This window comes from Pogona vitticeps, chromosome 1, assembly GCF_051106095.1.
Source record: "Pogona vitticeps strain Pit_001003342236 chromosome 1, PviZW2.1, whole genome shotgun sequence".
Classification (NCBI taxonomy): Eukaryota; Metazoa; Chordata; class Lepidosauria; order Squamata; family Agamidae; genus Pogona; species Pogona vitticeps.
The window spans coordinates 130,245,123-130,260,717 of NC_135783.1; the positions used below are offsets into that span (position 1 = coordinate 130,245,123).

General features: G+C 41.1%; 1 protein-coding gene across 1 annotated transcript in view; it reads left to right on the forward strand.

The window, feature by feature from the left end:
• Positions 1-15,595, forward strand: part of TPO (thyroid peroxidase) — a 90,983-nt gene that overhangs the window by 48,611 nt on the left and 26,777 nt on the right. The window contains exons 8-10 of the mRNA XM_078388914.1: positions 936-1,173; positions 3,209-3,417; positions 8,280-8,450. Coding sequence (XP_078245040.1) covers positions 936-1,173; positions 3,209-3,417; positions 8,280-8,450 — 618 coding nt within the window. The remainder of the gene's footprint in view (positions 1-935; positions 1,174-3,208; positions 3,418-8,279; positions 8,451-15,595) is intronic.

Genomic DNA, 15,595 nt, shown 5'->3' on the forward strand with positions numbered 1-15,595 from the left:
GCTTATTTACAGCTATTAAAAACAAAAGGGGAAGCATTTACATTTCTACCTTTGCATCTGCAGTATTTCTCTATGCTTTGACCAGTTCTTTTCACAATCTCTCTGTGCATGATTCTGAAACACGTTGTAACTTAATTGGAAAGCCGAGCTACCTTCAGCTCTAAAAGCAGGCATTAATTTTCCATAGTGAGCTTACAGACCTTGGCCCCCCAATTCCGTAAGAAACCTCGGGGAGAGCTGTTGACTACTGAGCAGGATCAAACAGTCCTGGCACAAATCAAAGAATACAGCGCAGACCTTTGAAATTGATTTTTAAAAATTCATTCTGTTTTTTTGGACTACAGCACTCTGAGTCATGATGGCTGAGTAACTCTGGGAGTTGTAGCCCCCCAAAATACCAAACTTTTTTCCATGCTCTGAAACAAGAGTTTCAGCTTTGCACCTTGGTCATCAGGTCTCACTGAAAACCCCAGCCCAAGCTCTTTCTGTGAATCTAAATCTCCTTCTCTTAGCCTTGTCTACCTTAGAGTCTTATTTTTCCAAATATCAACTTGGAAATAGTCTCTTGTAACATTTTGGATATAAATGTGAGAAATTCATTTTCAACAACTGTCTCAGCATGCCATAGTGAGGGGGAAGATGTAATGCCCCTGAAAGCACCAAGTATCACAATCAGCATATAGTACATTTCTAATGTTATAACAAAAGTTTACTAGATCAGAAACCCTCACCTTAGGTAAGGATTGGGTCCAGCACTTTAGCAATTAAGACCCTTGCTATGCTTTGACCTGAACAGGATGCTTTATCCCTCCACTGCCTGTTCACCTCCCCTGCTTGAACCACATCCTTATCACTGAATTAAACTGCATTTTCAGAGAAATGATGGCTCTTTCTAGAAAAATGTTTGACTCTTAATGTGGATGCAATATTTATAGGTTACAATGAGTGGCGAGAATTCTGTGATTTGCCCAGACTAATGACAGAGAATGAGCTGGGAACTGCGATAGGAAACAGGAAGGTTGTCAGCAAGATCATGGAGCTGTACGGCAACCCCAACAACATTGATGTCTGGCTAGGGGGTATAGGAGAAAACCTTCTTCCGAATGCCAGAACAGGACCATTGTTTGCATGTATAATTGGAAAGCAAATGAAAGCCCTAAGAGATGGCGATCGGTAAGTTTATTTGCAATGTTTGATCGTATTTCTTTTCACTAGGAGAAGTAAGACCACTGAAACAGATGTTCTGCCAAGTAAGTGAATCGTTTTTCTTCTCAAATGTTCTAGATTGACACCCGGACAAGGCAAAGAGGTAGAGCCTGATGTAACAGTATTTTTAAAGCCTTGTGGATTGCACTGGCTAGGGTTTCCTAGCATCACGAAACCCCACAATAAGACTGTGATATCATTGGCCTACCAGGTCTTTATAGAGGAGGAATTGTGCTTATCAGAAGAGTGAAATAACTATGCAGGGAAGTGGTTGTGAGAAAAGTGCCAACAATTGTTATTGTCAAGCTGTCGTTTTTGGTCCACCTTCCCACTCTGCCTTCTTTGGAGGGCCAGTTGAAAACCTACCTTAGGCAAAGGACAAAATGGCTCCCCCATCCATCAGATTCATAGAAAAGGTTTGGGGCTACAGCTGCTGCTTCCAGCATCTGGACGTTGTTTCACTCAGTCTCATTCTGGCCTCGTTGTCTCAGTGAAGGCCAGGTCGGGGGGGGGGGTGTTATCAAGGAAGTAAAACTGGGCATTTTGCAGTCTCTTGGGCAACAGTGTGGGAAGCAGAACTGGGGCTGCACAGAGCAGCCTGGTTTCCTGGTGTACTTTTGTGGAGTACCCTATTAAAGCAGGCACAAGGAATGGAAAAATATGTACTTCCTCTGATTACAAAAGTATCTCTGTTAGATAACCTTCTGGCTATGATGCAGAAAAATTCAAGCAATTGGCTCAGAGGCAAGAAAAATGAGCAGTTCTTTCTGTAGTTGGTTCAGAATTCTATTAGCAGATGCCTGTCTGTGCCATCATTAAAATTCACCCCAGGGGGTGGAACAGCTGAAAAATGGAGGACACCTGTCCATGGTGAATGATCCAGAATGAGTCCATGTTTTTCAGAAGTCATTGACTATAATATTTCTCATAATTGGCTCATTTTTGGCACCAGTAAACCAAGACATTCCCATGCGCAAGTTGTGGAATAAATCAAATGGACTTGGTTACAAGAAAAGGTGCTCCCTGACCCCTCCTGTGTTTCGATTTCCTTGTTAAAGTTCCTGAGACCGTTCTCGAGATCCGCTGAGCCCACTGAAAACTCTGCTAAGAAAGAGCAAGGGCATCAGCTCAAGTTGCTCGGAATACTGAGCGCACCTAGAAGATCCTTTCTGTCACAAGCAATAATATAAATTATCCCAAGCGCACTTGGTGGACATCCCAATGTAGCAGGAGCAGCCCTACCATTAGACAGAGTTGAGGCAGGTACCACAGGTGGAAGGTGTTACCTGTCATGAAAAGGCCAATAATGGTTTGTTTTTGTCATATAGTTCCCGGGAATGTGGAGATGCATTTGCAAGGTGGGTCAAAATAACACAGCTGGCTTTTCATATTAAGCACTTGGACTTGTGGGCGGCAGTGGCGGGGGGGGGGAGAGAGATATAGCTTTCTTTTCTCTCTCAGGCAGAACAATGTACTTGGCCCAGGCAGCCATTCGGTGAAGTACCAATTATGTAACAGCTTTTATTCTAACAGGAAGATGAACGACCCCTCTATTTCAACACACAGCAAAGGTGCACATAGATGAGAACAAGTAGCCGTTATTGGGCATACAATATATATTTCAGACAATTTTTAAAGTTTGTTTTATACGCTGTCTACACAGCAGTTTGAAAGCATGCAAAAATGCGAGTAGATAAACAGGTACCACTAAGGTGGGAAGGTAATGGCGTTCCATGTCTAGTCGCACTGGCCACGTGACCACGGAAACTGTCTACGGACAAACACTGGCTGTACGGCTTGGAAACGGGGATGAGCACCACGCCGTGGAGTCGGACACAACTGGACTAAATGTCAAAGGGAACCTTTACCTTTTACACAGCTTTTAAGGAATATTGTTGCCACAGACCAACGGAGCTGCAAATCAAAGATCATCAGCAAGCTCAGCTTCTCTATCACCTATACTAATTGCATGCAATATTTTTTTGGTCTTGTTTCTGTGCAGATTTTGGTGGGAAAACAGTAATGTTTTCACTGGCCCACAAAGGAATGAACTCAAGAAATACTCATTATCCAGATTAATCTGTGATAACTCTGGCCTCAGTGAAGCACCCCTCGATGCCTTCCTGCTTGGAAAATTTCCTCAAAATTTTGAACCTTGCAAAAATATACCCAGCATTGATTTAGGAGCTTGGCAGGAGACACTTCAACAAGGTAATTCAAAGATGAGGAGTGCAATTTTACCCATCTCAGAAGTAAGCCCAGTTGAGTCCATTCAGTTTTACTCCAGGGTAAGTGGGAGCAGGATGGGATCCGCAGGTCCTCCCTCTGCTTGGCAATATTTGGAAATGGGCAACATGCTGAATAGTGGAAGGAAACAGTCTTGATTCTTTCTTGGCCTGAAGCATGAGTAGCCTTCTTTATCTTTCCTATATGTGAAAGGAAGGAGAGGACAGGAGCAAAAACATCTGTCAAAATCCACTTTTTCCATGGCTATCCATGCCAATCATAGTCTCTGCTGGTTTACTAGTTTAAAACCAAGTAAGTGACACCAAGTTACATCACTAACACCACTGATGATCTCTTACATGTGTCAAAAGTGCAAAAATGTGGTCATCTGGGCACTTGCTTAATCAAAACAAATCTGAGAGATTTGTGTGGCTTTAAAATGACACCACAGATGGAGAAAACAGCAGGTGGGGAGAAGCCAAAAAGTTCGGCGCTGGGTAAGATCATGTTTAAGGACTGTTCACATGTGCCGACGTGTTTGAGAATACATTTCCTTCTTTGCAAGCTAAAAAAACATAAATACACACGTGACAGCAACAATTAAATCAGAGGTACAGCTAGAAGAGTTGATAAAATAGCCACACTTGATAGCCATGTGTAATATGAACGCAGCTTATCTACAGATAATGTACAAATTTTAAAAATTCCAAAAAGATACTGGTGCCTGAAGAAATGGATTTGGATCACAAAAACCCATGCTGAAATATATGTGTTAGTCTATAAATTCTACACTATTTTGCCTCCCCACCCCCAGCTTTTCTTTTTCTCCTTTACTTTTGCTAACAAGCTGAAACAGACCAAAGATTCCATGTTATACTGTTCCAAATATAGATAGGGTATACATATGTATAAGGAAATACCCTCTCCTCAGAGCAAACGTACAAAATCACTGCACAGAAAATAAGTTAAATAATTGACTACAGATTCCATAAGAACTCCAACCTGCCTGCTCTCTACACATGTAGACAACACCCAAGTTGAGAAACATAAGGCTGTGTCTCCTGTAGGTGAAGAATGCCTAGGTTTCTAGTAATTGCAACTGCTCATAGCCTGCAGGTATCTCTTTAAAGACAGAGATAACTAATGAGATTTGGGAACAAAGAAATAATATTTCTGGAACTGCATCTTAAAAAATAAGGACCTGCAACACACTGTACAAAACTCATTGTCTGCAACCAACCCTTGCAGTTCAATCACATCTGCTTACACCTGCTAAACCGAGGATATAAATAGTCTCAGGGTGGCAGGACAGATCGACAAGGCTAGTCTGGTTCCCATAAGTTATGACGTGTTAATCATCCATCTTCTTAAGTGGGAATCCAGAACCTAACAGAACACTGCTTCTTGTAATCTTTAGTTTCCAGCCCAAACCTCTCAGACATACAGTAAGCAATCTAGAGCCCAGCCTGGACATTTTTCTTGCAAGATGGGAGGTCTATAATTGAGAATAGACACAGCCACCTACCCTGGAAAGATCAGTCAGCAGCAGCAACAGATGTTGCAGTAGATATACCAAACAGGAACCAGAGTCTATTACATACCCCAATGCTAATTCTGTCCTCATGACTGCTAAAGGACTTACTGATACAATCCACATTGTAATGTCATAAACACGCTCACCTTTTCATGTGCTTTACATCATTTTTCACAAGCAGTGACTCCCGGAATTTTTGACATCTTTCTACTCCCCAAGAAGAACACAGCTCTGTCAATAATAATCAGAAATACTTGGCTTCTGACCTGAGGGATGGCCTTGAACAAAACAACATCAAAAGTAGATTCCAATGGCAATAGGTATACACCAAGACACCCCTTTTCTGACAGTTACTGCATACCTTGTTGGCTTAAACAGGGACAGAATGTTCTATTTTACCAGAGTTGTTAAGCAGTTCCTCTATTCAAGCTTGTCTGTATTATTATCTAGCTGTTGTATATTCGAAGACAAGTGTCTTCACAATTTCTTCTACTTGTAGTCTTTCATATTCCAATTTCCTGCCCCCTCTGACTCTTAATGGCCATCAGTAAGACCATCATCATGTTTGAACTTCTGCATTTCCCTCACCTTTTATATTTTCCTCTCCATATGCACACGAATTTTCGCACACATTCAACAACGCATCATTACCTAATACAAAATAGGGCCAGGTAGGAAATACGGGTGGATTTGGAGAAAAAGAATGTGGTCAAGGCTGAGGCTATCTTTAGGATGCTCCTGAAATGCTAACTGAACATTTCAAAGAAGCTGAGCTGATTTAAATGGCCAATGGAGACATGGAGAACCTCTGACGGTATTACAGGTCTAGAACTGGCATTGGCTAAATGATTTATATATCGGTGTGATGGAATGATGCATTTAAGAATAAGGGGACTGGGAAAACTTAAGAAACAAATGTAAACATAGAAGTGCAGGCAGCAGGAGAACTCAGATGCTATGGGGAACAGTGGGTTAGCAAGGAAATCCTAAGATGAGCATCTGATACTGTCATCATGCTCACAGAGTGGAAGCTGGAAGCAGGGGAGAATTGAAATTCTTTCTTTCATTTTTTTACTCTTTCCCTCCCATGCTGAGCATGTTCTTTATTTTCTGCTTCATGCTGGTGATTTAAAGCTTTGATATTCTAGAGCAGCACCCCTCCTTCCCCTTCCCCTGAATCCAACATGGGAAGAGAGGTTCCTGGGGCTGAAAGAACAGAAAGGAATCCGAAGTCAGAGCTCATCCAGGACTCCTCCAAGGTCAGAGCTCAGCCTTAGTCCTCAAAAGGAAAGATCCATGGTCCCAGGACACCCTCTCAGCTGCCTTGGATTGCAACTCCGTAAACAGCATAGACATCCACAGTGGAAACATGGCTCTAGGGCAGCACGAAAATCAAATTTTGCAGAAGATATATATTAGATGTTAGTATGAAGGGAAACTGATTGAAGGAAATATTGAAATGGATACAATACGCAATATGTACAAAATTCAAGGTAGTAATTATTGGTGTTCATATGAGTAATGCGTCAGGCTCTCGCCATGACAGGTCAAATAGGAATAAACATTTGAGAGAACCTTTAAGCATAGATTAGATCTATTATATGTGCCTGATCTTTGGGAGCAAAGAAATCAGATCTGTCAAGCGGGATATGCATCTTAGTTACAGCTAAATGATTTTTATTCAATCACAGCTGTCGGAATAATCTGTGCAATATATTTGACAATATCCCCGCAATAACAGAAAGAAGAATAAATTCTGCCAATATTCTACCAGCGAAACTGACTGCATTAGAAGAAGAGAATCAATGATGTAGGATGATATATTCACAAATATATCTCTTAGAATCTTTAATTTATTGCAGAATTGTCATTATTACTGCATTAAAATGCACATATTTTTCCTGTTTGTGTTTCTGTGTATGTCTGCGCATGTGTGCGTAGTGTGCTGGCATCTTAGTGACCCTAATAGGGTTTCAAGATAACAGAGAAGCTCAAGGAGTGGTTTTACCAGTTCCACTCCCTCCCCAGGGAGTTTCCATGGCAAAGCAGGGATTTGAACCCAGGTCTCCTTGTCCAGTACTCTCTCCACTACACCACACAGGGTACATGTGAATCTATTAGATATGCATATTTGCCTTTAAAAATCGTCAAGGCTAGATAATTCAATTTCCACACCAAGATACTAAGGTGTGTAAAAGAAGAAGTCACTGAGAATGAATTCCTAGATATAAAGTACAAATGCAATAGGCAGTACCTTTATAGACCATTCAAAAATCATCATACAATAGTACGATGATTTTAAAGTTGTCTATAAAGGTATTATCTATTGCATTTGAATTTTATTTTGCTTTGACCACACGGCTCCCTTTTTATTTCTACCATAATATTTTTTTTAATTTTTTTTTATTAACTATAACAAAAAAAATCATATACATAAAACATATACACTTACAACACAATAACAGTGTTCCCCACCACCATATACGGGACCTCTTGCTATATTCTTCTTTTTTCTTCTTCTTCTCATTCTTCTTCTTCTATTGTCCTCCTCTCCAGAACTGCATAGATTCTTGATTTGGAGCTCTCCCTTTTCCCCTTATTAACACATATTCCAAAAATTTGCCCCATATTACATAAAAATTATTCTTTTTCAACTCTCCTTTCTTCATCTTTAAATTACAAGTAAATTTATCATTTAATGCTATATTCCATATTTCTTTATACCATTCTTCAATTTGTAATTCAGTCTTTAATTTCCACTGTCTAGCAATAATCAATCTAGCTGCTGTTATTAGATTAGTTATCAATTCTTTAATCATTTTGTCATATTCCACATTCTCATATATTGATAACAAAGCAATCTCAGCCTTACATTCTATATCTTTTCCACAGATACAACTTAATTCTTTAAAAATTTGTCTCCAAAAACTTTGTACCTTTTCACATTCCCACCACATATGAAAGTATGTACCAACTTCTTTCTCACATTTCCAACAGACATTCGGATGACTGGTGTTGATTTTGTTTAATTTTACCGGTGTTAAATACCATCTTAAACTAAGTTTAAAAATTTTTTCCTTTATTCTTACTGACATCAATCTTAAAATCCTCATTTTCCATATCCTCCTCCTCCCTTTTTATTTCTAGATATATTTATTCAGACATTAAGTTCAGTAGAACTTGCTCCGGGCCAAGTGGATATAACATTGGCTCCTCAGTCTGGGCACGGAGGTGCCTGATGTTCTAGACACGCTTATGCTTCCTAGTTTTTAAACTTGAGTGTGTTCTGATTATGTTTTTCTTTTCTTTAAAGAGTTGACTTGTGACTTCCCAGCACGAGTGGAGAATGGTGACTTCATCCAGTGCTCAGAGGCAGGAAAATCTGTGGTGATCTACTCGTGCCACCAGGGATACAAACTAATAGGACGAGAACAGTTATCCTGTACAAACGGGAGGTGGAATTCAACACCACCACGCTGTCAAGGTGCTGATATGTTTTAGTTGCCTCCTACTGCTCGAACAGGAATACGTATAATTGCCATCTTGGAATGTTTAAACATAATTGTTTTTAGCGTGTGAGCAGGTCAGCTGCAGAAAGCTGAGGGCTATTTTTTCTGAGGCCAGAACCCTTCCAGAGCCTCACCAACCCTGGACATGAGGGCAAAAGTGACTTGAAAGTTAGATCACTTTTGGAGGAATATATGCTCCCAATGTTGTCAAAGCATTGGATTTTCTGCTAAAAAGGTGTGCCCTCCATACTGTATTTTAGAGGAGAATTCTACCTCAATAGAGGTGAGTCTTTTGGAGAAGAGTCTGAAATTTTGAGAGTGGAGTAGAGGCTGTGGGGATTGCTGAAACAGTGTATCATTCCCACCCACCCCTGTTCTGTTGTTGTTGTTGTTGTTGTTGTTGTTGTTGTTGTTGTTGTTGTTGTTGTTGTTGTTGTTGTTGTTGTGTGCCATCAAGTTGCCTCTGACCTCTAGCAACCCTATGACTGAGTGGTCTCCAAAATATTCTGTCCCCAACAGCCCCGTTCAGCTCTTGCAAACTCAGGACTGTGATTCCTTAAGGGAGCTGATCTATCTCATATTTGGTCTTCCTCTTTTATGGCTGCCTTCCACCTTTCCCAGCAGTATTCTTTCTTCCAAAGAATCCTGTCTTCTCATGATGTGCCCATGATGTGATCCAGGACCCACTTGCCTTTCTGGTAGTCCAGGATATCTACAAAGTTCTCCTCTGGCACCACCTTTCAAATGAATCTTTTCTCTCTCTCTCTCTCTCTCTCTCTCTCTCTCCCTCCCTCTCTCGTCCATACAATTCAGTTTCACTGGTGTTAACTACCATATTCAAACCAATTTGTAAGTTGGTTCAAATTCTTCATTTTTTCAACTGCGTGGCTGAATCTTTTAATTCCTTGGGTTTGGATACTGTTGTCATGTACCACTAAATTGCTTTTTCTGAATCCACCTTGAACATATGACTTTGTTTGTACCATATGTGTTAAGAGTCTTTGTGCTGTAAAATATTGAGCATGATTTTGCTTGCATAGGAAATGAACCCAAGAGTCCTCAAGTTACTGTAGTTATTTGGAATCTTTTCTTTAGTATTGGATTTCCAGTATGGCGGCTAATGTTTTGTTTTCTATATGTTATCATTATTGTTGGTATTGCGATAGTTTCAGTCTCTGCAATGTGAAATATCTCTATTACTATCCCATTTGCTCTTGGTGATTTTAATCATCATCATCATCATCTTAGTAATGCAGACTTGGAAGGGACCCTATGGCTCATCAAGTCCAGCCCCTGCCAAAGAGACTCAATGGGGGAATCAAACTCCCAACCTCTGGCTCTGCAGCCAGAATCCTAAACCACTCAGCTATCCAGCAGTTCTTCTTCCAACTAGTCGGAGAGCAACTTCCAATTTACTCTGTAAAATTACAGCTTCTTTACTGAAAGGTTCTCCCTTTGTCATCCTTGCATCTCTTCTTTATAGCTTTTCAATATACCGTTTCCACCTTCTCTTCATTTTACTCGGATCAGATATTATTTCCCTGTTGATTTTTCAAATATATATTTCTAAACTAGATTTGAATGTCTTTATATTTTGATATCTGAGATCTTATGGAAGCAATCTCTTGTTTTTCACTTTTTTTCTTGTTCTTTTCTATTTCTTTGCAATGATTACTATAATAAATCCATTTCTCTAAATATGCATGTCTTTGAAAACCTCTGTTTAGAACTCAGAGCCTATTTCCATTACGTCCACCCAATGCAGGGCGAAATCTAGGGTCAATAAAGTCAAAGTGAGAAAAAAAAACAATGTTGGTTTTCTGGTATTTTGGGGAGGGGTTGGGGGATTACACTCCTGGCAGACAATTTTGCTCTGCTTTACTCCAGCTTGCTCCCGTGCAGGATCTGCTTGTGTGGGCAGCAGTAATACCTTGTTCCATGCTGACTTGTGAGTGTGTTTCATTAGATGATCCTTCCATATTGGCATTTTTCTGCTGTTGACTCTTCTCCCTTCCATACCCCATGAATGGGTAAAACAAGAAGGAAAGGGAGGAAGAAGTGAAGTGGATGTGGTGAGGGTGGAGAAGACATGCAACAGAGGGCAGCAATCTATAATGAAACAAGATGTCAGGGTGCAGTTCTGCAAGTCTGTGAACAGGAGGCGCTGCAACAACCCAGTGCAGCCCAATACATTCAGCAACAAATACTCTACCCAAGATTTGGGGTGGCGGGGGTGGCAGTGGAACAACCCTAGAATAATTTGAGACACCACCATTGTGTGAATGAGCCTCTGTATTCAGGTCCTGGCCTTTGCCTTTTGAATCTGAGGAATGAATTTCTACAGAATTCTTTTACACCACACACTAAAGTCATTTTTTCCAGCCAGCACCTTTTTTTTCACTCTCATCTTGTATTTTTCATTGGAGGTATTAAGGTGGAGGGAAAAATATTTCCACTAGAGGAGCTTTCTTTTCATACAGACTTTTATTTGGCTGCCTTACTGGGAGATCAAACCAAGAATTTAATTTGAGGAGAACTGGGTCCAGAGGCAAAGCTGTGCTTTGAAAGCAAAGTTTTCCAAATACAGTAATAAATCAGCTGGAACTATTGTTTCACTGAGTATTCCAGCTGGTTGGAGGAAGAAGGACTCATTAGTCACAGGTGTATTTACCTGTTCTCCAACTTTATGCTTTATGGGGTGCAGCAAAGCCTCTGACTGTATAGATCATGAGAAACGATGAATTATTCTGAAATAAACAGGTGTGCCTCAGCACTTGATCATCCTGATGCGTAATGTGCATTGTGGGCAAGAAACAACCATTGGGACAGGATGTGGAGGTGCAGGGCCTGTTTAGATGGGCATATAGATTAGTATTTGGATCGTTGTTGGTATGGTTTGGTTCAAACCAAATTGTACCATTCTTGTTTGTTTCTATTAAGATAGATTCTTTGAGAGCTCTCTCTCACTCCTTTCTGGCACAGCGTTAGAGTCATTTGTATTTTTGGGCATGGTTTCATGGGTTCTTAATTATCCAGTTGTATAGTCTTTGAGGATGGCTAGTTTACACCCAAATGGAACTGGGGTCAGCATTATCAGAGGTGGCAACCTTGTGACTTGATAGGGGGGGTTATGACATTAAACGGGGGGATGGAGAACCCCCCTCCTCTAGTTTTGTCTTCTTTTTTAAAAAAAATAATTCCCTAATCGATGAAGGCGCAGTCCTAATACCATGCTAGGTTGATGCATTGCTCTTTCAGTCTTCCACCTACTTTATTTAACTAAAAAAAAAATGAAAGTCATTATGACCCACTGAATGATGGCCTTGGGAAGGGAGGAAGGGAGCAATGTCAGCCTCATGGGCTCTGCCCCACAACACAGCAGCAGCACAACCCCAGCTGAGCCCTGGCTGAGGAGAAAGGCAGGGGAAGGGGGGGTTAACTCCCTTCATTCTCCCCAAACTTCACCCTTACGTTTTCCCCTTGTACCAGTACCATTGCTGCTGCCTCCTTTCTCACAAGTAATCAGGGTAAACCTTACTTGTGAGTTAACTATCTACACTTACCTGTGAGGAAACTGACTACAGTTACACATGAGTAAACTGGTGTTTGAAAGACTTGTGTGGCACCTTGTCACAGGAGAATAAACATCTCCTGTGTGAACGGAAGGATGACTGAAGTGAGAGGTAGAATAGATTGCACAGAAAATAAGAAACTTTTATGCATGAACCAGCCCACTCCAAATCTCCCTGCCTGGTTTCCTGTCAGCAACGGTGCCAGGCAAGAGTGCATGTTGTCCCTTTATCGTTTCAATCCACACAGAACTTATCATGTGGATAGCCAGACCAGGTTCAGATGGAGGAGGAATGAAAATTTGTGGAAGAAACATCAGTAATTTAAGATATCCAGATGAGACCATCTTCCTGACAGAAAGCAGCAATGGCTTGGATTGACTTTTGGTGAAACAAGAGCTGGGCACAGCTGCTGAGGGCAGAACATGTTGGAGATCTGTCACTCATAGGAGGCAGGCAGGCAGGCAGGCAGGGATGGACGGACGGACGGACTTTATGGAAGTGTTTTAGGGAGCAGATAGCCCAAAGCCACTGAAACTGGTGACCAAGCACCTGCTGGAAGCTGGTGTTCACACATATATTCCCAACTCACAGACACTGCCTCTCTCTATATGTGGGTAGAATGCATTTTCTGATATATATTCCCTGAGAGAAAGGTGTCCTGTAAGATATTTACGGTATGTGTATGCACACACATACACATACATATTATATGCTGCCTTTTCCTAGGGTCGGGACCCAAGCTGGTTTACAATACATGGCCAAGCTTCAATAGGATTCTCACTTAAAATGCCAAAAAGACCTCTCTTCTTGACCAGGTTCATATGTACAGCTGATTGCGCCACAGCTATGCCATTGCAAGGCACAAACAAATTGTAGAGCTGGAAGGTGCTCCTGAGGCCATCAAGTCCAACCACTGCCAAGGCCTACAGCAAAAGTGTCTCCGACAGATGGCCATCTACCTCTCTTCGGAAAACTCAGATGAAAGAGAATATATCGCCCTCTGGGGCAGTCTATTCCACTGTCCCAAAGCGCTTACTATCAATAATTCTCCCTAGCATTTAGGTGAAATCTACTTTATTGCAATTTGAATCCATTACATTGGTTCTTACCCTCTGGAACTAAAGAAAACCAGCTTCCTCCAGCTTCCACCTGAGATCTCTTCAGTATTTGAACATGGCTATCATATAATTTTCTTATCTGCAGGCTAAACGCATCCAGTTCCCTGTTTCGTTCATTATAGGGCTTGGTTTCCAGACCTTTTCCATCCTGCTGTAATACAATGGCCAGATGTTCCAGCTTCTCAAAATCCTTCTTAAACAAGGCCCAGAATTGAACCCAGTTCTTCAAGTGAGATCTGGCCAAAGCAGAATAAAGTGGCACTTGTGGCGATCCCCTCTGAAGCCCCTATTCCCCCAGGCCTCCACGAGGTTCTCGCTCTTCTTCTTTCTTCGCTGCCACCAGGTATTGCTGCTCTAATACCATTTGATCAAGGAGACGTGTACTTTTGAAACACAAGTCATTTATTAGATCAGAGAAGTTAACATCTGATTAATATTCAGTAGGTAAATCACAGGATGCTAATCACTTATATTTAGATCAATTCTACTTTAACTTTAAAACTCTATTAACTCTCTGTTCCATTCAGCGTTCTTACAGACCTCTAACTCACTCTAAGTTCACTTTTAAGTTTCACACTGTCTCACTCACAGAATCTCTCTCCATACCCTATACACCAGCCTTTATATTCAGCCCCCTCCCCCTTTGGCTCCACCTTCCGTCCTCTCATTGGCTCCCACTCTCCTTCAGCATTACTTCCCTTGACCTGGACGCTACACTTCTGTTGATGCCACCACATATGCTGCATCATCTGAGAGCCTGGCTCAACCAGCTCAAGAGGGAGACTGGGAAACGACTCAGGACTGAGGCAAACATCTTCCTAAAGTTGTCCTTCACAAGAACATCCCCTACTGTATCCAAAGTCCAAATGAAAGATTACAATTGCTGACTATCTTACACTGCACTTCTCTAAATCACTGTATACAGAATTCACCAGCTTATGCATGCACATACATATTCAACCTTAAGGAAAACATGAGGGAGAGCAGAAATGTAATAATCCAATATTCAGGAAGATGTTACAATGGGTGATGAATGCATTTGCATGCATGAGTTAATGTTGATCTTCCATGAAGTCTGGTTATCAACATTCCTTGGAAGAAAAAGAGGTTCAGATAATGCTGTTGATGAAAAGGGAGAATCGTGTAGCCCTCTCTTTTTATCAACATCCTATGAAGCCCCCTCAGTTCCATCCACCTGAATGCCATGCCATGAAATGAAGTTGTTGATGAATTAAATGAATTATTATAAGACCTCCCCACTAGCGCCTTAAAGCAGATGGATGCTCTAGCAACATACAGAATGAATAAGTTGCATGAATAGATACCATGAATCATATCCACAGATTCTATAATAAGTTAAGTTAAACAATGCAAATAAGCAGCAATCTATCTATCATATGGAAACAATGAACTCTAATAGGATGTATGCAAAATAAGACAAAACAAATATTACCAAAGACTGCTTGTGTGGCTGTTCATCCATTTTCTTTCCCTCAACAATGTGAAGCTCTTCCTGTGCTTCATGCTTGTTTATGCAACACGTTCCCATTGCTACAAAAATGGTGAAGTAAATGATTAAGCTAAACAATAAAATTACAGTTAAGAAAATGTTCACTTTCCTTGATTGTTATTGCTAGTCATCGATATGAGAGATAAAGGAAGGAAGTGTGGGAAACTTCTGCTTAAAGGTTGTACATAGCTGCATTCTGTTCCAGTGATGTGCATACACACCTGGCAGGAAGCGGCAGCTGTTAGCGGTCGTGGTAACCCCTTATTCTGCCCTTTTGCTTAGAGGTGGAGCATAAGATCAAAAAGTTATTTCAGCCAATCCTAGTTATGATTAGGTAATCAGTATCCTATCTGAATTCTAACAAGATACTATGTAACTCATGCTAAGTCCATAAAAAGAGCTCTCAGGGCATTGCCTGTAGGTTCCGCTGGTTCAGACATTTGCGCTGTTGATTCCTTTGTTCTCAGACAATTAGCCTTTCCTTTGTTCCATGGTCACCCACAAGGAAGGAAGGAAGGAAGGAAGGAAGGAAGGAAGGAAGGAAGGAAGGAAGGAAGGAAGGAAGGAAGGAAGGAAGGAAGGAAGGAAGGAAGGAAGGAAGGAAGGAAGGAAGGAAGGAAGGACTGACTGACTGACTGACTGACTGACTGACTGACTGACTGACTGACTGACTGACTGACTTTATGGAGTTGTTTTAGGGAGCAGCTAGCCAAAAGCCACTGAAATTGGTGACCAAGCACCTGCTGGAAGCTGGTGTTCACACATATATTCCCAACTCACAGACACTGCCTCTCTCTATATGTGGGTAGAATGCATTTTCTGATATATATTCCCTGAGAAAAAGGTGTCCTATAAGATATTTATGTGTATGCACACACATACACATACATATTATATGCTGCCTTTTCCTAGGGTCGGGA